Source organism: Pyrus communis, chromosome 14 (assembly GCF_041283825.1).
Source record: "Pyrus communis isolate YQ-2024b chromosome 14, ASM4128382v1, whole genome shotgun sequence".
NCBI classification, from domain to species: domain Eukaryota; kingdom Viridiplantae; phylum Streptophyta; class Magnoliopsida; order Rosales; family Rosaceae; genus Pyrus; species Pyrus communis.
This window is the reverse complement of record NC_142578.1, coordinates 5,599,798-5,620,521: the sequence shown is the minus strand read 5'-3', so window position 1 is coordinate 5,620,521 and position 20,724 is coordinate 5,599,798. Positions and strand designations below refer to the sequence as shown.

The following is a 20,724-nucleotide window of genomic DNA, read 5'->3' as shown; positions in this document are numbered from 1 at the left end:
GCGAGATCCTGAAACTTCCAAGCCTTTTTCCGGCCAACTTCGGCCAACTCCGGCCACCACATGTTGTGAAAATGGTACGAAGCTCTTCCTTGTTCCTTGGGCTTCATTTTGGTATATTGCACAACCTGTTTTGGTTACATTTTGTGGTTGAACGACGGTTGGAAAGCTCCGGCTTTCCTCTTCCTCGAAACCGGCCTGGAAACGGGCCAGGCCCGACCTGAAAACACTAACCCAACCCAATCATTGGGCCAAGCTACCCGGCCCAACCTTAAGTCCAGCCCAGAAACCTTTCAGCCCAAACCCATAGAACCGGCCCAAAGTCTAGGCCCAGAATCGGCTGGACCGACCCAACCCAAATGGAATATTCTGTGGAATATTCCTAGAATATTCTTTGTGTTGACTTTTACGAAATTTGCTCGGGACCCTTCTTAGGGTAATTCGATGTCATGAATCTATTTATGACGTTCGTTTCCCGAAATTCAATCGTTATAGTATAGTTTTATTAATTGGTACCTTTATGTACTTAAGTGTAATTGTTTGTGGCGTTTCCATCCATCCTTGGTTACACAACTCTTCGCCAATGGTGTAAGTTGAGGAGACCCTTTCTAAAATGCATATTTTACTATTATAAATGTATACATGAAAAACATGATTTAACGATTACGTTTTATGAAATGTTTATGAGTAAATTGGATTTACGCTTTATGATATTCATGCTTTATCGAGTTTACGTTCTTTATAGTATACATGATTGATGACTATATGCTACAAATAGGTTTTACGATATGACGTTTTAACTATTGAACTCTGATTAAGATAGATATATATATATATATATATATATATATATATATATATATATTTTATAAATATTATGTTAATGTCCTTACATACTTACTTAGTGGTTATTCGAACGGTCCTGCCTACGAGCGATTGATACTTATATGCCTTTGGGTGGGTGTTGTAGGAGCCTACGGGCGATTGATACTTATTTTGGCTTTGATCGGGTGATGTAGGGGCCTACAGGTCGATTGATATTTATATTGGCTACAGCCAGGCATTAGGTTGGTGCCTACGGGTGGGAGATATTTATATTGGCTTCAGCCAAGCGTAGGTGACTTTGGCCAAAAGATACTTATTTATATTGGCTTTAGTAGGGCGTAGATTGGTGGCTTCGGCCAGAAGATATTTATATATTGGCTTCGGCTGGAAGATGTAGTGCCTACAGGCAAATGGTACTGTCTACGGGCGAATGATCTGCCTACAGGCGCGTGATGTAGAACCTTCAGATGAATGATGAAGTGTTCTATATGTATATGCCTTATACACACACACACACACACATAATATGACTTCGTCACCTTCGGATGTCGGCTAGCACGTGCCTACCTTGATGTTTGGTGGATATTGGGATCGAGCGTGTCATTTATACAATCAAATCCTTATATTAACGATGTTAATCTTGCTGTATATAATTAAGTTTATTTATATCAAGAATATTTAAGTTTTTTCAGTAATCTCAGATGAATTAGTTATTTATACGAGCTAGAATGGTAACGTGGTTTGTAACAAAAACAAAGGTTTCACTATTGGCCCAAATGTTTTTAGGTATACAACTCAATGTGGCGGTCAGATGTCTCTATATCTTTGGATAATATTAATGAATAAAGCACGTGATATAACATTGGTGGACTATTGTCGATCACACTAAAGAATTTCACATATTCTCTCTTGTTTATTTAGCCCCAAAATCAATATTCTGAAAATCAATGAAGTGGCAGTGATTTGGAGAGGCTACAAAAATATAACTCAATGAATGCGATGCAGTGTGTCAAATCTTTTGGTCTCCATCTGCTGTTTCTTCCTGCACTTGAGCTGCGTACTGTAAGTTCCAAAGGATGTCCTCAAAAGATGGACGGCTCGATTCTGGACAAATGCAATTGTTCATTATAGAGATCACGATCGACAGAGACTCTTGTGAGCATGTGGCTAGAATAGCCGGTTCAACTATCTGCTTCCGCCCGTCCTGGCTATTCAGAGACGCCTGCAGCAAATTGTAGAACCATTTTTCGATCAATAAAAGCGCGTACTTATACGGTCACCAAAATCTTGAGAACAATAGGACATGATGAATTCTGCGCATTTTTCGTGTGAAGCGTAAATATTAGTGTAGATAAGCAACAGGTCAGAAGTTAATGAGTTACCATATTATTTTGAAGGATTACTTCTCTTCGAGAAGGCATGGAAGATCCAACAAGAGCCTCCAGTAGTATGTATCCGAAGCTATAAGCATCGTCCTCTAAACTTGTCATTTGCCTGATCAAGACAATGTTAAATGTCAACAACTAAAGAACTCTAGTACAAACCTGCAGAAAGTAGACAGTAAAAATATGGTGTAAATTTTACCATGATGTTAGGCCATCTTTTGCCTACAAACAAGACAAGTACACAATCAGAACTGCGTGGGAAGAAAAAATTATCGCAGGGGTAAGTGATCATTGAGTCACTATGAGGAGACATACCGTGGATTTATTGGTTTCTTCTGCTAGAATGGACAGTCCATAGTCACTCAATTTTGCCATACCATGCTCATCGAGCAAGATATTGTTCGTCTTTAGGCGGTTGCAGAAGAAACCAGGAATAATTCCGGTATGTAGGAAGTGCACAGCCTTGGCCACACTAATTAGAATTGCCAATCTCTCCGACCAGTTGAGAACCTTTCCAGGACTATTCCCTACAAAAACATACATAACATTATTGCTATGCTTAGGCAACAAAATGATAAGTTTGTGTTTTTCCACCAAGAGTATATTGTGTTTAGGTTTTGAAGATTTACCAGAGAGATGAGCACGGAATGTCCCATTGGGGACATACTCAGACACAAGATAGACCTTGTTCGGACTGTAATCATCTTGTCCACCACCATCGAGGCAGTGCCCTAAAAGGCACACCAAATGCTGGTGCCGAAGCTTGGAAAGCAGATCCAACCGAAGTTTAACATTTCGAATTGTGTACTTTTTTGACAAAGGCAGGCACCTTATAGCAACTTGAGTCCCATTGTATAGTCTTCCTTTGTAAAGCTGCATGCCAAAGGAAAAAAAGAGTAAGAACTTAAAGAATATATGTTGTTACGAAAATTATAGTTTCAATTCGTAATTATGTTCTGCATTGAAACTAAACCTTCCCATATGAACCTTCACCCAAAAAGGCAGAGCTGTTGAAATTTTTCGTAGCTTCCATCAACTCTTCCAAAGAAAATGTCCGGCACACGGGGAGGCCTTGTATCCCTACCTTTCCATCTTGTGAAATAAATCCTAAATAAGCAAAAAGAACCAACTTGATCAGCTTAAATATTCATTCAATGAAACAAAAAAAGAGAGTACATTCTGGTTAGCGATTGACCTACTTGCACTTGCTAGAAGCTTGGTCGAAAAGCCATCTGCTGAATTTTCCTGCACTGATTTATGCAGCAAATTCTGCTCCGATATTCCACGAAGGCAATATCTTCTGCAGAAAATGATAAACCCTAAAACCAGAAGCACACTAAGTACAACTAATCCTAGAATCACTCCCACCAAGATCCCTGCATTGTTCCCTCCGGACTCTCTCTTCTTCAGGCTGATCACTTCCTTGCAGTATGCTTGTTCATGCTGGTTTTGCATACCAATGGACAAACAATTCCCACCAAATTTCACAACTCTCTCTTCTGATACGTTTCTTAAGCATGAAGGCAACTTACCCGTCAAACTATTATTCGATATATCGATGAAATTAAGCTTGCTACCGCAGATTAGATTGCCTGAAAGCAAGCCACTCAGCAGATTTGACCCCAAGTTCAAGTAACTAATATTAGGCAAAGAGAAGACTGCAGCAGGAGGTGTGCCTATAAGTGCATTGTGTGACATATCAATGTGTTGAAGTCCACTTAACTTGCCATATTTCACTGGAATCTGGCCGGAGAAGGAGTTTTTGCTGATGGAAAGCATGACCAACCCTTTCGGCATTGGAGGCAACACAGAGTTCAATTTGTTCCTGCTCAAATCTAGCACTTGTAAACTGCTTAGGCTACTAAGACCTTGCAATGTACCTTCCAACTTGTTGTTCCTCAAGCTCAGAGTTGTAAGATTGGAAAGCGAATCAAACCAATCAGGGATAGTATCATTTAAGAAATTCTCATCGATTTTAAAAGTTTGAAGCATTGCCATTGCGGAAATCCTAGGTGGGATTGAACCGAAGAGAAAGTTCGAGCTCAAATCCAGATGTTCAAGGGAAGACAGCCTATGAATCTTATCTGGAAGTTGACCCCAAATGCCCAAAGACACAAGGCTAAGAACTCTCAAACTTTTTAGCCTTGAAAGGGTAGTGACAAAAGAATCCAAAGAAAAAGAATTTGATAAAGTTTGGCTTTGGATTGGAAAGCCGTTGAAGTAGCCGCTTTCTTTGGATTGCTTAATCTTATCACCCTTGATTCTGAGCTCAATTACAAGATTGTCCAAGCATGTAATGTTAACTTGACCAAATGAAGAAATGGAGCAAAAATCTAAGCTGGGATTGTTCCAAATTTCTAGTTGTTTTGGATACTCTAAGTGCTTTCTGAGCTGCAGAAGCACTTGGGTCTGTGAGGATTGGAGTTGATGAGTGCCTAGAAGTAAGAAGCTCCATGCAAAACAGAACAGCAGAAATGATCTGAAACACCCCATTACAAAATCGCTTTTCTCAGAAGTGCTTCATGAAGGAGTTAAGTTTCTGAAATCTGCAAAATAAAAGAACCCAATAAAGCAGGAATTGAAAACTTCCAACCTATATTTAAGAATGATGGTAACTATTTGGGGATCATTAAAGATGAAACACAGTTGTGAGTTATGACAGAATCAGATTGGATAATGGGAAATTTCTGAGATTTTAGAGAAACCGAGATAAGATAAAATACAAAAAAGAAAGTTCATACGAGATAAAAGAAAATAAAATTTCCAAAGTTGAGCATTTGAGAAAGTTTCAACAAACATATGAAGCAGGCAGAAACAGAGAAAAATGAAAGTGAAGTTCTAAGTGGATGATCACACTTGCTTCCTAATACACTGTATTAGATTTTCTTACACGTCGATATTCTAAAATACTCAAATCCTTCACACAGAGGGATTAAGATTGAGTGCAAAGAGACAGACACGTATGGTGGTCAACTAGCTTAAAAATTCAAACTTGAATTCAACAAGGCAAACTCACACTCTAACTAACTGGCCTATCCCACGTCTGTAAAACGAGTTTATTAGATGCAATAAGAATTGTGAAATTTTTTAGAAAAATGGATGTAAAAGATGAGAAAGTTTGGAGAGAAAGTGGGTGGCGGGTACCTCCAATGAATGCATTAAAGTTCTCCCACATGGTGTTCTTTCTTGGAAAGAAAAGTGGTTTATCTCCATCATTAATGGAGTAGGCTTTACTTAATATTCTGAAACAGTATTTGCCCTCTCTGCGCAGCAACGAGAGAAGTGGTAGACCTCATGAGACCAACTTGAAAACACAAGAAAAATTGTGGAAGGGAGTTCATACTTTTTTTATGAAGCAATGACTTATGAACTTGGTATCTTAATTTGTCCTATCGACTTTCAAATTTGATTTCTAGCCGTCTAATATTTTAAAACATGCTAATTTGTCCACAACTGACAAAATTGTAATCAAGAGTTATTTCCGTTCATCAAACGGGGAATAGCACAACAAAAAGGTGATAAATTTAACAATTCAGAAAAACTTATTTTATAGATTAAGAGCTTATAACTAAACTGAAAGTTGAAGGAGTAAATCAGAACTTTGTAGATTGAGAGAGTCTGGCTAGTTTTTTTTTTTTTTTTGTAATTCGATTATGAACACAAAATATGTAAAACAAAAGGGTAAATTGGTAAAAGGAATGCATGTCCTTTGAACTTGTGATTGCTACTTGCCATAACTTTACAGGCTGTGTGCCAAACCAGGACCAAAATCAGCAGCAGACGAAGCCATACAAATTTTCTGAAGCAGTCGGCTAGTTAGAAGATATTTCATATGTACATACTATCATACTAGCACTGCCAAACAAATTGTACTGGATTGGAATGGAAAACTCAAAACTCAAATCTCCATCGCTTTGAATGCGGATTGACGAAATATTAACGTTTTCGAACCCTACACAAGTTTTTACAGCTTTAAACACTGCTAGGTAATCTTCGAGATAAATGACAGTGCCAAGAACCTGCAAGATCGTCCAGGTCAATACAACAACAACCACTAAATCTCTGTCCTCTAATGGTACTGTCTGTCATTGGATTTGTTTGCATCTTTTATGAAGTAGCACTTTCAAGTGAATATGTGGTGTGTATGAAAGGGTGATAAGCTCATATTTATATATATTTTATATCAAATTCACTTGTTTTTTCTTAGTTAGTTCCTTATATTTTTGAGTTATTTACTTTGTTTTTGTGTTTTGTAGGATTTGTCAAGTAAAGAAAAGAAAAATAACACAAGTGGAATTTTAAGTAATAAATTCGTCAAAACTGCCTGTGCAGGTCAGCTGACTTTGGAAGCAAGTTGCGGACAGCTCAGAATGAATTAGAGAATGAGCCTTATATGCTTGGAAAGCTACGGATGTCTATTTTCTGGAGCATTTCGCGGATTGTTAATATCATTTTTCTAGAAAAAGTTATGGTCGTTCTAACACTAAAAGGTTCCCAGGAGGCTGATCAGTTTGTAACTAACAAGAAATCATTGAAAGCAATAAATCCCATAAAACTAACAGCCAAAACTGATGCAGCCAAGAACAAGCCAGCTAACACCTATTCAAATATCAGAGGAAATGAAAAATTAAGTGAGAGTAATGGGCATAAAGGCTGCCCAAAGAGTTACAATTGTTTTAGCATTTCCTCCCACTTATTGTCATCACTAAATAGCTGTTAGTGGGGGGAGTGATGGAGAAAAAACTGTGGCAGCAGAAAAGAAGAAAAGACCTACAGGTTGCAGTAGCAGAGGGGGAGAAAAAGTGTGAAAAAAAATATAGAAAAACAAGGAAGGAAGCAAGGAAAAAAGGAAAGGCTGCTGCGTTGGGGAAGGAAGGAAAGGAAGGAGGAAATCTTGGCATTCTCTTCTCTCGGTTTTATCTTCTCAAACTCATGTCTTTCTTTTGGTTTAATTTGAGAATTATGTGTAACTAATTTTTAGTAGTTAGGGGCTGTTTTGAAGCCCGTAATATGATTGCAAGTTTGTTATGACATTTCGTTTGAATTACTTTTACGAATGGATGAAAATTGGTTCACTACTTGTCTCATTGATGAATTCTTTTTGTGTTTTCTACGGATGCATACTTAGTAAGCATATCTAGGATTCTAATGCTATGAATATGTGTGTGCCTGCCATTGTCAAATGAGGACCTACATATGTTCTAGAGTAGTACTTGTTAATTGCGATTAACATGTGAATCAATTTCTAGGATAAGTAAGACAACGCTAGTACTTACGATGCCTTGTGATGACTCAAACTCTTTTCGTTCTTAATGATTTCTACTTGTTAAATCTATGAACACACCATTCTAGATTGCATGTTAGGGACTAAGTTAAGTTGAAAACGTCATTCTCTTAACATACTACATAAGAAAGAGTAATAGGTTGGGTTCTAACATTGAGCCAACTTGAGCATCTTCATCCGAAAATGAAAGGAATTTGAATGAAACATAACATGTTTGCATGATTATTTGGTGGTGGATAGCAATTCCCCTAACTCGTTTTTCTTAATTTGTGAACTACTCAAAAATCTGTCTCTGTTTTGTTTTTGTTCGATTTAATTTAAATATCAAATCAACTCCAAAAATCCCAAAAATTTGTGTGAGTGTAGCTCTATGTGTCTAGTATTTGCATGTAAAATTTCGTAGACTTTAGATAAGTGTAAGTCGGTCTAATAATTATTTTTCGGTGGCTGGTCAGTAGTGACAGCAGCCCAGTTTTTGTGACATTTTAAGTAGTTAGATAAAACAATCTTCTGCGGGAAAGACCCTTATTTTCATATGCTACAATTGACAAATCTTAGTGTTAATAAGGAAAATCAATAGGACATTTGTGTGCTACTTTGTAGTGTGCTTTTAATCCTATCAAAGGGCTAGTTTCTGAGTTTCTGTATTTATTTTTTTAAAATTGTATTTGTTATGTTGTGAGAATACACAGTCATGGAGAAAGATAGGAAAGTGTTTGGTATTATTCACCTGCCTCTAATAAAAAAAATGGTTTTTTTAAAGTATGTGTATAATTGTTTCTGCTTTCTAGTGTTTTAAATCTATGCTTTTGAAAAAATTAAAAAAAAAATACTTTTTTTTTTAATTTAACGAACACAATTAAGGTTTTTTTTTTACTTTTTTTAAAATCCACTTTTAGAAAAAATTTAAATAACTTCAAACCCAAGTTCTAAAAAACGCTAGGCGTTAGTTGGGCGGTGGACTAACGCCTAGCACCTAGGTGGCTAGGCGGCTTAGGCGGATTTACATGGATTTACACTATATATTATAAAATATGAGTATATGTGTATAATTTTAGGACTTTTTTTCTAATTTTATACAAAGAATATTGGGCCTAGTTTGTTTTTTCTTTGAACAAAATGGACCCAACTTGAAAGAAAAGCCCTTTTTTTCAATTAAACCGACAACTTTTCTGATTTCTCTAATGCTAGTCCCAATCAACCATCACTTGTTCAGTGGCTCTAAGCTTGCATTTATTATCAACAGATCTCCTCTTCTTTCTCTCTCTGCAAAGAGATCCCCTTCTCTCTCTTTGGTCTTTTTTTTTTATGTCGGACTCTCTCTTTAGTCTTTAGTTATGCCTTTCTTTTTCTCCCATTTTCAGTTTTTCTTTCAACTCTCTCTCTCTTCTCTTCAACAGAACAGACGGATCTCTTCAACATATCCCCTTCTCTCTCTGTAGTAAAACCCAACGGACGGATTATGTGTATTGTTCATCCTTTTATATTCTCAATCTACTTAGGTTCATTGATTGAAGTTGGGTGCAAGAGCGCATGTTTGAAGATTTGGGTTGTGGGTTGTGGATCGTGGGGATGCGAGGGGAGATTAGCAGAGCACTGAACCCCACCTAGCACAGCCTAGGCAGCTGCCTAAATCCTTCCCGCCTTACCTAAACGATTTAGCTCGAATCAGATCAGGTTTCCACCGCCGAGCGCCTAGGTGCCGCCTAGGCCGATTTTTAGAACACTGCTCAAACCAGCTCTAAATAAAGTGGAAAATGCAAGGCTTTGCTTGTGCTGGTTGCAGAGCATTTTAAAAGTCATTATCCACTTCAACATTAGATTGCATTAGAGGGGGCGTTGAGGGGGTGCGAAAGGTACAATAGCAGAGGGCCCCAAATTTGAAGGGGCCTCAAAATTTTTGTCACCTAATATTCTATATTTAAAATTTTTTTTGGTATGAAATAATGTTCTATATTCAAAAATTGATTTTGTTAGCGCGTTAAAATCTCATCTTACACTCCTTATAAGAATAATTTTTTTTCTTTCTAAATACAAAAATTTAGAGTACAATAAGATATTTTGAGTGCCAATAATACACCATAAAAGACGGTATTTTTTTCAATATTATTATATAATAATGTTACATATTCAAGTGAAACTTTGAAGTTAGAGTTTTTGAAATTCGTTTTCTTCTTTGGTTGTTTAAGATTGAACTGCTTTTGATTATTTAGTGAATGTTATGTTTGTAGCTCTTTTTACTTATTATTAATGACATTTTTAAATTGCAATCAGTGAGTGCTAAACTTTGTTTTGATTTAAGTGGTTGTTTTCTAGCGTCAATACATTGTCCTACATTTTTTAAGACTTATCTTAAGGAGGGGCGCTTTTATAAATTTCGCACAGGGCCCCCAAAATCTTAAAGACAGCCCTGGATTGCAGATACCACATATGATGTGGTGTGTGCCAAATTTATGTCAATCAAACATGTTTAGTTACCCCTAGTGCAGCTGGACGTAACTAAGTTGATTTATTCTCGTAGTTTCAATTAACATATAGGGTGAAATACGAGAGAATCTTTTGACATCGTTGTAGCACTATTATAATATATATGGACACAAGTGTTTTAACATCGTGATCTTATGGTTAAATATGAAAAAAAATAAATCGACTATATATGTGTAATACTCAAATTAGTCCGATATTCCATTATATGGCCTACTACTTTGGTCAAAATTATTCAATAACTTTTTATCTTATCCGACTAAAATAATTAGTAAGCTCAAATTGAGGCTTATGAAAACCCCACATCAATCGTGCAAGTCATTAGTCTGGGATGAGGGCTCCCCACGAAATAGAACAATAGAGTAGAAGTGGGAAAAGAACCCCATCATACGACATCTCTTTTTTACTTCTATTTTCTTCTATCATATTTGTCTTCTTTTTTCTCTCTTCTTGTATGAAATACAATTGAAAAGTCTTGGCAACCTTCAACATTACTACACACTATCCTGCATCCACCCTCGATGTAACGACCCGTTTTGAAAATTGCACTTTTATTAGTTAAAATTATGAAAATAACCCTAATGACGGAAAGGTTGACCTTCGTTGACTTTTGTCCATTGACGTATTAGAATTTTTTCGTTTATTTTATTCCCGTAGTTCTCATCGATACGAATGCGTAGGCACGCTCAGAATCGAGGTTGTCCCACATGTGAACCAAACGGCCACATGTGCTCAACGTCACTCTGTTATGTTGTTCACGTGTTTGGCTCGAAAAATTCGCCACACGTGAGGAGGGTGTTGAGAATGAGTCCCACATTGATGAAATGAGAGACCTTGCATGGGCTTATAAGAGGTTGGACTACTCTCTATATTGCCAATTGATTTTATGATGGAATCTCAACTTTCTTCGTGGAGATATTTCATAAGTGCATACAATCATACTAGCACTGCTAAACAAATTTTACCGGATCGGAATGGAAAACTCAAAACTCAAATCTCGATCGCTTCGAATGCGGATTGACGAAATATTAACGTTTTCGAACTGATGAGCAACCCTATACAACTTTTTACAGCTTTAAACACTGCTAGGTAATCTTCGAGATAAATGACAGTGCCATGAACCTGCAAGATCGACCGGGTCATTACAACAAGAACCACTAAATCTCAGTCCTCTAATGGTACTGTCTGTCATTGGATTGGTTGCATCTTTTCCGGAGTAGCACTTTCAAGTGAACATGTGGTGTGTATATTTAAGGGCTAGTTTGGAGTTTCTGTAGTTTTTTTATTTATTTTTAAATGTACTTGTTGTCTTGTGAGAATACACAGTCGTAAAAAAAAGATAAGTCTTTGATATTGTTTGCCTACTTCTAATATAACAAAAAAAAAAAAAAAAAAAAAAAGAAGCATTTTTTTAGAAGTACGTGTGTAATTATTTATGCTTCCTGCTGTTTTAAACATATGATTTTAAGAAGAAGAAAAAATACTATTTTTTTATTTAACGAACAGAATTTAGTCTTAGCTTTTTTAAGAATCTACTATTAGAAAAAAAATTTAAATAACCCCAAACCAGTCCTAAGTAAAGTCGGAGAAAATGCATTTGCTTGTGCTGGTTGCAGAGCGATTTAAAAGTCCTTATCCACTTCAACAGTAGTTGCAGATATCACATATGCTGGTGGTGGGTGCCAAATTTATGTCAATCAAACATGTTAAAGTTACTGCTTGAGCAACTAGACGTAGCTAAGTTGATTTATTCTCGTAGTTTCGATTAACATATAGGGTGAAATACGAGAGAATTTTTTGGCATCGTTGTAGCACTGTTATAATATAGATGGACAATGAGTTCATATTAAAAGGTTAGGATTAATAAATGATACAAGTGTTATAACATGGTGATCTAATGGTCAAATACGAAAAGATAAATTGACTAACGGCCTATTAATTTAGTTAATACTATTCGATAACTTTTTGTCTTATTTGACTAAAATAGTAGTACGGTCCAAGTTATCAAACGAGACCTATGAAAACCCCACATCAATTATGCAAGTTGTTAGTGTGGGATGAGGGCTTCCCATGAAACCGAACAATAGAGTAGTAGTGGGAAAAGAAAAAAAAAAAATACCCATCGTACGACATCTAAGGCCATTTTCAACCGAAGGAAGGTCAAAGGACCATGTTTAGCCCTATAGCCTTGCAAGAAATTATATTTTAATAAACAATATCAGACCATATTGTATACCATCTCCAACCGAGGGGACCATAGGCCAAACATAACCCTCTCAATAATTTATTATTTTAATTGAATTAATATGGTTAATTAAATTAAACTACCATTTTTAAATAAGATTTTTGGACATATTTTAAGTGCCACTTGTCGTTAAATGAATAAGCCTCCGGATTTCTTATCTTTATATAATCTCAATAATTTTTTGGATAGTATGGAATGGTGAAAAGTATGTGAGAAATGGTATAGAAATGGCTTAGGTATTTATAGGAAAAAAATTTGTCCAAAATTTTTTTTTTAAAAAAAATATCAAATTCCAACGATAACCTGACGTTAGAATGACTTCAGCTAGCCGTTGCTAGCAGGCATCATGCTAACGCCAGGTAGCCATTAGATGGCAAATGGGCTGAGCTGAAGGGCTAGCTGGAAATGCCCAACCCGCTGACCTAATTTGGGTGTTTTGGCCTAGTGGGGCCCACAAGCCATTTGGCCTAGCTCTCAGTTGAAGACGATTTTTGTGTCATTCCGAACTATTTTTAGCCCTATAACCCTTTGGTGGGGTCGATTGGAGATGGCCTAATGACCCCACTTGGATGGTAATCTCGTAATTTTCTAATGTATGATATTCATGTATTGTCTACATAGCACTAAACATTACAGCAGGATCGATATTGAACGCATGTAATCATGCCTACATAGAACCCTTTCCACTATAGATCCATAAAAATGGTAAAACACTAAACTATAGAAAATCACCAGTGAAGGAGCCAGCATTGAGTCATTGGTTGTCTTTGATCCGAATAATTTAAAAAAAAAACCATGTATATTTGTTTGTATATTGTATCTGACCCTTGTAGACAACTAAAGGAAACTAGATTACAACCTCCTCTTCATACTTCTTCTATTTTCTTCTATCGTATTTGTCTTCCTTTTTTCTCTTCTTGTATGAAATACAATTGAACGACCTTGGCAGTTTTCAACATTACTCCATCCTACATTCACCCTCGACAAGCCTCTACAAGTAATAGTAGTTGGCGACATATGTTGGCATAAACTTTCGGCATATATTGACAGGAATTGGCATGTGTCTACTTGGTGCTCGACGAAATGGCCAAATAAAATTTTTTTGTCAATATTATGATCTCATTATTTGAAAACCCTGGGTACGCCACAGATGATCACTACATGATTAATACTTTGGTCACTATATGGGTAACACGATAGTAGTAGTACTCTATCTTGTTTCGTGAATGGTGAAGCAGAATCTCTGTTAAGGAGCTAGTCTTGTATGTATCGAACATATATATGTTGCGTCCCATCTTTCATACAACAACAATAACAAAAAACCTTATCAAACTAAGTGGGTTTGGTTGTATATATCCTAGAATGTCATTGCGCTCGATTTTGTGCCACGTTTTCTATTAGCTTTAAGTACTCCATGTCTTTTCTTATTCTCTTTCCAAGTCTTCCTAGGTCAAGTTTCTATCTTGTAATCATATCATTTAACCAGAGCATTTGCAGATCCTTGATTCACATGTCCAAACCATCTTAACTGATTTTCTCTCATCTTATAATTAATCACAGCTACTCCTACTTTACCCAGGATATCTTCGTTCTTAATTGTGTCTTTCCTCGTATGCCTACTTATCCAATGAAATATTCTCATCTCCGCTACACTCATTTTTTGTACTTACTGATTCTTGACCGCTAAAATTTCATGCCATAAAACATTGTTGATAATATAATATGTTAAACTGTTTCATGAACGGTGAAGCAAAATCTCTATTAAGAAGCTAGTCTTGTATGGATAGAAACACATTATATATATATATATATATATATATATATATATATATATATTATGTCCCACCCTCCATAATAGACTTCTTGGCCAAAATCAGATAAGGCTAAGACTTGGGAACACAAAGCTGCATCCTGCATGGTCAAATGTAGTGGCCAGGACAAAAAACAGAGTCCTGTATATCGTCTTCATATTTACCTTTCAGACGGACCTACCAATTCTTGGTTTCACCTTTAGTATCATGAAATACCCTTATGACATAAGCATTTTATCATCAAAATGAAAATAATGAAATAACAATTTAGATGCTTCGCAATAGTTGACGGCTTCAAATTCAACTTATTCACGAGGAAATCCATCAGTTGACGGATATTCTTCACTGATCATACACAAAGATTGCGATCTGAACGCTGCAAAAATTTAATCGAAAGAAACCTGAACTTGTATAAGTTTCCAACTTCTGCTCCCATAACGCCTTACTCATACCCACTAATACAAATAATAGTTTGCACGACAAAGCATAGTTCGTCGCGCAAAGTAAAAAAATGTCGCCTGAAAATTAATCCAACGAAAACTTCATCGCGCACAAACTGTCATGCAAAGGTCGTGAAAGCAGAGTTTGCGCGACAAAGGCGTAACCTGCGTCTCTCAAAAGGTCTTTGTGCGACGACAATACCTACGTTACGCAAAAATTTTCATGTGACGTATCTTGTTCTCGTTGTCGCCCCCCCCCTCCCCCTCTTTTTTTTGATAAAATATTTTTTATTTAATTTTTTATAAATATTTAATTAAATTATAAACAATAATTAATAAACCAATAAAAATATTTAATTATAAAATATATGAAAATGTACATATAAGCTGTCCGAACATAAAAGAAAAAACTACAAGTAGTTGTCTGGGTTTGATGCATCATGCTACTGGGTATCGATTGAGCGAAGTGGTTAGGTGGTTGAAGGTGGAGCAAGATTAGGTGCTGGCATCGGGATTTGGAGGCCGGACATCTGTAAGGCCCGTAAGATCATGCTCAACTTCTCGCCCTGGGCTGCAATCTTCTCACCCTGGGCCGCAATCTTCTCACCCTGGGCCGCAAGCTTATCACCCTGGGCTGCAATCTTAGCTTTTAGGGTTTCCACTTCCTTCGTCAGGGCAATGACCTGTCTTGTGGTCGGTCTGGAAGAGGAGGCACCCATCTCACGAACCCGCACCTTCCCCATATCTCGAACAACCTTGCCATGATGATGACCGAGCTTCTGATCCAGAACGAAACTACAACTGGTAGAGATGCTGCTATGCTGCTGCGAGGTAGCCGCTCCACGATGTCGCGAGTCATACGCAATCTTGATCATTTTTTTGGACATACGTACGTTGTGTATCGGCTTCAACATTCGATTAGGCCCCTTAGTGTTTTTTTCAGCTGCCCAAAATAACTTAAATGGTGAAAACCCTAATCTTAAATTTCTACATAAAATTCGGCAAAACCTCCCTTAATAGTATATCATTTCCTAAAACCTGAAAATAGTAAAATAACATTAATTCACACCCACATCACATTTTCACAATGCAACAAATTTTCACAATCATAAAAATAATAGTTTTAAAATGAAAAAAATACAACGTAGTGAGAATTAGAAAAAACTACCTGGCTGGGAGCCCCCACCCTCGATTGTGGATGTCGAGGAAGTGTGATCAGAAGGCTTCGGATGGTGGCGGCGCCGGTGAGGCCGCTGTGCACTGAGCGGCTGAATCGACACTGATGACGTCGATGATGCAGGCACCTGGGATGCCCTAGGAGTAGCCTCAATAAGGGATGTAGGCTCCCCAATCAATGGAGCACTCACGGCTAAAGCAGTAGGTGCTGAAAATGTAGGAGGCGCATTGGTCACACCCCGACGACGAGTGATCAACTGTGACATCTATACAATTTTTGAACCATAAAAATATAACATTAAAAACTAATCATTTCTTGCATTTGAAACTAATCAATTAGCAACCAAAGTAACATCATATCCTTTATTGCATTTGTTCACATATATATAAAGCAGTATTGCAAAGGTAGAAACAATACTAATTCAAAAGTAGTTTTGGTTGATCAACTCCAAACACATGTTTTACTTGAAATAGCTGAAACAATAAATATAAAAATACACACATGTATAGTTTCATGCCGTGCAAACTAGGTTCATTTAGTTTCCTTATATACATCCACACATATATACTAAGAAATATGAATATATACTAGCTATTATGCATATCGTGCCCCCTATGACCTGCCCATGGCCTAGGCTCCACCACGGCGCTAAGCTGATAACTACATTCTTTCATATGCATAACAATCAAAAACCTATGTATTAAAGCAAATGGAATGAGTATAACTACACTAGGACAAACAATACTTAGGAAAAGAATGAAAGCAACAGCGCACCACAAGCCATAAACACACTAGAAAGTCGTAACCTATCAGACCATAAAGTTTGAATTTTGAAGAGCACGCCATTCTAGAATATCCAGAACGACACATAAAACCATTATGCAGAAAAAACATATAATCCATAGAGATACAAATTTCACAAATTTGTGGGACTTGATGGGCAAAGCAAAACTCAAGCCTCACAATTGATCACAAGCAGAAACATATGATTGAATTCAGGTTTACAATCATAAAGTTCTGTGGGTACAGCACTTCATTAACTACGGAAGGCAACTACTACCCTCAAAGTCTTATTGATTCATAAGACTTACAAAATAGATAGAGGTTTTACACAGAAATCACACATCAAAATGCCATAACTGCAAAATCAAATAATGGCACTTAATATCAATTGTAGCAACCGAAACACCAATACAAGCCGTAAAATAGTACGATTCTTCAAGCTTTATCACAGTAAAGTTCAGCTTCCACTTCATTACATTTAATAGTTATCAAAGCAAATTGAAGGCTTAAGTAAACACTCTTGTATTCAAGATTCATAAATGGCTTTCAAGTCCCAGTACAAGGTAAGCGACTAAGTTTAAATGAGCATACCAAATTCTACTACTCCATAAATTTTACAGCAAACTATTTCCAGAAATTCATAATATCAAGAAAATAAATAAATGTATTAAATTTTTTGTACTAGAAAAGATAACAAATTATAAAGGAAAAAGAATGAGAAAAAGGAAAATCAGCAAAAGTCAAGCTAGCTGAAGACAACAAACAAGTACAGACCTTCCATATTAGCAATCACCATTGTCATCCATAGTGAATGAGCTACCAAGATCAACCAGAGACAAACTGAATTCCCAACCCTTTCTCTCCATTTCTCTCACTTGCCTTTTACAAGTCTCAGATCCAAATGGTACCTCACCCCCAAACACACCATCCCAGAAACCCCCCAAAACCACCCCAACTCACTCAGATTACCAAATCCCAGCTCACAAATCTCACCCTAACAACAAACCCACCATTACCCGCTTCCCCAAATCACAAAAATCACCCACTCTACCAAAATCAAAACTCTAAGGTCTCACCAACAAAAAACAACCCACCAATTAAAAAAATCACAGATTTGCAACCATTCCATTTGCTTTCTCTGCTACCCTTTTCGCCAAACAACCCACTAATTATCATATGTCGAACGATTAAAGCAAAAAGCAAAACATTGAGAGAGAGAGAGAGAGAGAGAGAGAGAGAGAGAGATGTGAAGGGACCTTCGGAATTGAGGAAACGGCGAGGAATTCCGAAGGAGGTTGGAGCGGAGGAGGAGCAGATGGTTGGGTAGTGGCTGCTGTCTTCCTTCGTCTTTGTCTTCGTCTAACGGAGTAGGAGAGAAGAGCGAGACGAAGTGAGAGAGAGACCCCCGAACTTGTCTTTTCATCTAAATCATTTCTACTGTTAATTCATATTTATATATTTAAATAATTATTTGCTTCCATACAATACATATTGTGAGGTATTTGCAGCACGTTTTTCTGGTCCTGTGACAACTTTAGACTCAAAACTAAGCATGTCTTGAGGATGGTACTGCTTCTCTTGCATGGTGGATACGATATAATTTTTTCTCGTGCGCAAGCTTTTCATGAATTTTATTGTATATATTCAGCAACGTCTGATAGCAGATTTTCATATACTTTAGTAGTTGATCCATGGTTGAGACATCCCACCTGATCAAGTGATAATATAAACCAATCGTGCGTAATTAGGTTAGTTTTTCCCTTTTGATTGGATGGTGATGTAAGGTAAGATAGTTTATATATAAGAGAAGTTTAACTAATGATGTATTCATACCTCTCAATAGCTCCAGTAAAGAGCTAGTTCTTCTTATGTTCCATATGCATCATAAACGTCATCGATAATGGATGTAATAGCAGTAACTTTGTAGGATTAGGATTCTCTCTCTTCCTTTTTCCATTCATTTCCATCATCTCTTCTTCCATTCTTTATTTTGTTTTTCTCTTTCTAAAAAAATGAATATAAGATATTGACGTAATTTAACTGTGACCGTTCAAATAGGAAATGATGAAATGAGAGGAAAAAAAAAAAAAAAAAGAAGGGAAATAATCCTTCTCCAACTTCGCACAATGTCCTCCTAGCAAAGGAATATTGAGGCTGAAAGTAGACTGACAAACTCCAGCAGAAGTAGACCTCAACCAATCTGTCTCTTACAAAAGGTAGCTTCTTTGGCACGTCCAAGTCCTTCCACCACCTAAGTTACAAACATAATTATTTAGTAGCTAGAGGTGGAGAATTCAACTCCTCAGGAAGTGATATACGGTTGAATAAGTAATTAAATAACCTTGTGATTTCGCTTAGTTTTTTCTGATGGACTCGTTGCATGAGTGAGAGAGAGAGAAGAGAGAGATCGAGTGGCTGCCGTCTGGATTGTTTTCCAATTGCACCCTCATTTTGTCCAATTACAAAGAGTAATTTGGGAAAATTTAAAAAAAAAACGCCTACTTTTTTCAATTGCATCGTCAAAATTTTAACAAATTGCATAACGTATGTATACATTATGACATCGTGTTATTGGTTTTTGCACAACGACTCCATTGTGGCGTCGCACAAGTTATATTTTTGAGATAAAAAATTATTATAAAATTTACTGAAAATGTGACTTTACTTCCTTCAAATTCAATTTTTTTTACCATAAAACCCACAATAATATATTTTTCTAACAAAAACCAGATCCGAACTACAATAATAAATTTAAAGCTACTTAATAAATATATATATCATTCAATTTCTCAAATGTTATAAACAAAAAATCACAATTTAATGGTTATTTTAACTCTGATTTTAATGATTTTTTACAGCTACACTCCTTGACCATATATGAATTCGATCTTCAATTTAAAATATGTATACTAGTGGATACCACAAAATCTTATGTTATACTTAATGAAAGTATAAATAAACTTTAAGTGTTAGTGAATCTATTGTTTTGATGGGATACGCATTCTTCAAAACTAGTTTCAACGATCCAACCAACAAACTTGTTTGTATATACTTCAACATAGCGTATGCCAAAAATCGCAAAAAACAAACATTCATAGATCAAGTAATGGGACAAAACTTTTCGATGGTTAAAAACGGAAAATCACGATTTAACGGTTATTTTAACTCCGATTTTGATGATTTTTTACAGCTACATTCTTTGACCCTATATGAATACAATGAATGAATTCGATCTTCAATTTAAAATATTTACACTAGTGGATACCACAAAATCTTATGTGATACTAATGAAAGTATAAATAAACTCTAAGTGACACACCCCGATCCTGATGTTTAAAGGACAACGGGATGGCCACATGCTAGCCGACACCCGAGAGTGACACAAACCATTTAATGAATGCATATGTCGAGAACATGTGAAAGATGCATAAAAATTTTGCACGTAACTATGTAATGTAATATTCAAATACAAACCTTACAAGATAATATAATAATATTCAACTGCCAACAAAATAATAATGATAATGCATGACATGTTCAGAGCATACTACTAATTTAGAATACAAGTGGAAGGTAAAATAGAAGGTGTTATTACAAGAGATGTCCAACGCGGAGTAGAGGACACAAGTTCACTGATATGGGAATGTCTCATTGTAAGATCTCACATCGCCCAGGAGAGTGATCCTTATATGTATATTATCATCCTTACTTAGCACGAGGCCTTTTGGGAGCTCACTGGCTTTGGGTTCCATGAGAACTTCGAAGTTAAGCGAGTAGCACGCGAGAACACTCCCATGATGGGTGACCCACTGGAAAGTTTTCGTGTTAGTTCCCAGAAACAAAAGTGTGAGGGCGTGGTTGAGGCCCAAAGCAGACAATATCATGCTACGATGGTGAAGCGGGCCCGAGATGTGGTGGACCCCAGGCGGGGATGTGATAATTTGGTATCAGAGCCTAACCCTAGCTGTGGTGTGCCAACGAGGACGTCGGGTCCCTAAGGTACCGTTTGGTACGTGGGACGGGACGGAACAGAGTGTGACAAGGTGTTCCGTCCCACGTTTGGTGCGCCTAAAACGGGTGGAACGAGTTGTTCCACGGAACGAGTTTTGGGTGAATTTTCATTCCACCTCACCCCCTTGGAACGACTTGTTCCACATCTATGGAACACAAAATTATAACCTCTCCGTCTCCTTCTTCTTCCTCCTTGTTTCCATCCGAGGGCATCTTTGCTCCCGCTCCGTTCCGTTCCGTTCCGTCATGTCCAGTCCCATTTCGTTCCGTCCCGTCCTGTTT

At 36.9% G+C, this 20,724-nt stretch overlaps 2 protein-coding genes across 3 annotated transcripts; both read right to left on the bottom strand.

Moving 5' to 3' along the window:
* Positions 1 to 1,562: 1,562 nt before the first annotated feature.
* Positions 1,563 to 5,849, bottom strand: LOC137713630 (putative inactive leucine-rich repeat receptor-like protein kinase At3g03770). Its single transcript, XM_068452954.2, has 8 exons — positions 5,352 to 5,849; positions 3,407 to 4,753; positions 3,181 to 3,314; positions 2,837 to 3,080; positions 2,523 to 2,734; positions 2,407 to 2,429; positions 2,205 to 2,316; positions 1,563 to 2,044 (listed from the first exon to the last, which is right to left on the bottom strand). Exons 2-8 carry the CDS (start codon positions 4,698 to 4,700, stop codon positions 1,832 to 1,834), a joined length of 2,232 nt encoding a protein of 743 aa, XP_068309055.2. The 5' UTR covers positions 4,701 to 4,753; positions 5,352 to 5,849; the 3' UTR covers positions 1,563 to 1,831.
* Positions 5,850 to 14,807: 8,958 nt separating this feature from the next.
* LOC137713493 (uncharacterized) lies at positions 14,808 to 18,046 on the bottom strand. Of its 2 annotated transcripts, XM_088683694.1 has the most exons (4): positions 17,915 to 18,046; positions 17,688 to 17,854; positions 15,640 to 15,913; positions 14,808 to 15,414 (listed from the first exon to the last, which is right to left on the bottom strand). In XM_088683694.1, the coding sequence occupies exons 1-4, from the start codon at positions 17,919 to 17,921 to the stop codon at positions 14,942 to 14,944; spliced, it is 921 nt and encodes a 306-aa protein (XP_088539820.1). In that variant the 5' UTR covers positions 17,922 to 18,046; the 3' UTR covers positions 14,808 to 14,941. The 2 variants fall into 2 exon arrangements, with proteins under 2 accessions (XP_088539820.1, XP_088539822.1); XM_088683696.1 differs by lacking the exons at positions 17,688 to 17,854; positions 17,915 to 18,046 and adding an exon at positions 17,206 to 17,674.
* Between the last annotated feature and the right edge of the window lie 2,678 nt (positions 18,047 to 20,724).

Bases quoted from the DNA above. Each gene is read 5' to 3' on its own strand.
- LOC137713630 (XM_068452954.2), bottom strand. From the start codon at position 4,700: ATGGGGTGTTTCAGATCATTTCTGCTGTTCTGTTTTGCATGGAGCTTC. The intron at 2,735-2,836 runs GTAAATCTTCAA...ATGTTTTTGTAG, and splicing joins ATTCCGTGCTCATCTCTCTG to GGAATAGTCCTGGAAAGGTT. The intron at 2,317-2,406 runs GTAAAATTTACA...TGTCTTGATCAG, and splicing joins AAAGATGGCCTAACATCATG to GCAAATGACAAGTTTAGAGG.
- LOC137713493 (XM_088683694.1), bottom strand. The intron at 15,914-17,687 runs GTCCCTTCACAT...AAAATTGTATAG, and splicing joins CCGTTTCCTCAATTCCGAAG to ATGTCACAGTTGATCACTCG. The intron at 15,415-15,639 runs GTAGTTTTTTCT...TATTTTGGGCAG, and splicing joins GGGTGGGGGCTCCCAGCCAG to CTGAAAAAAACACTAAGGGG.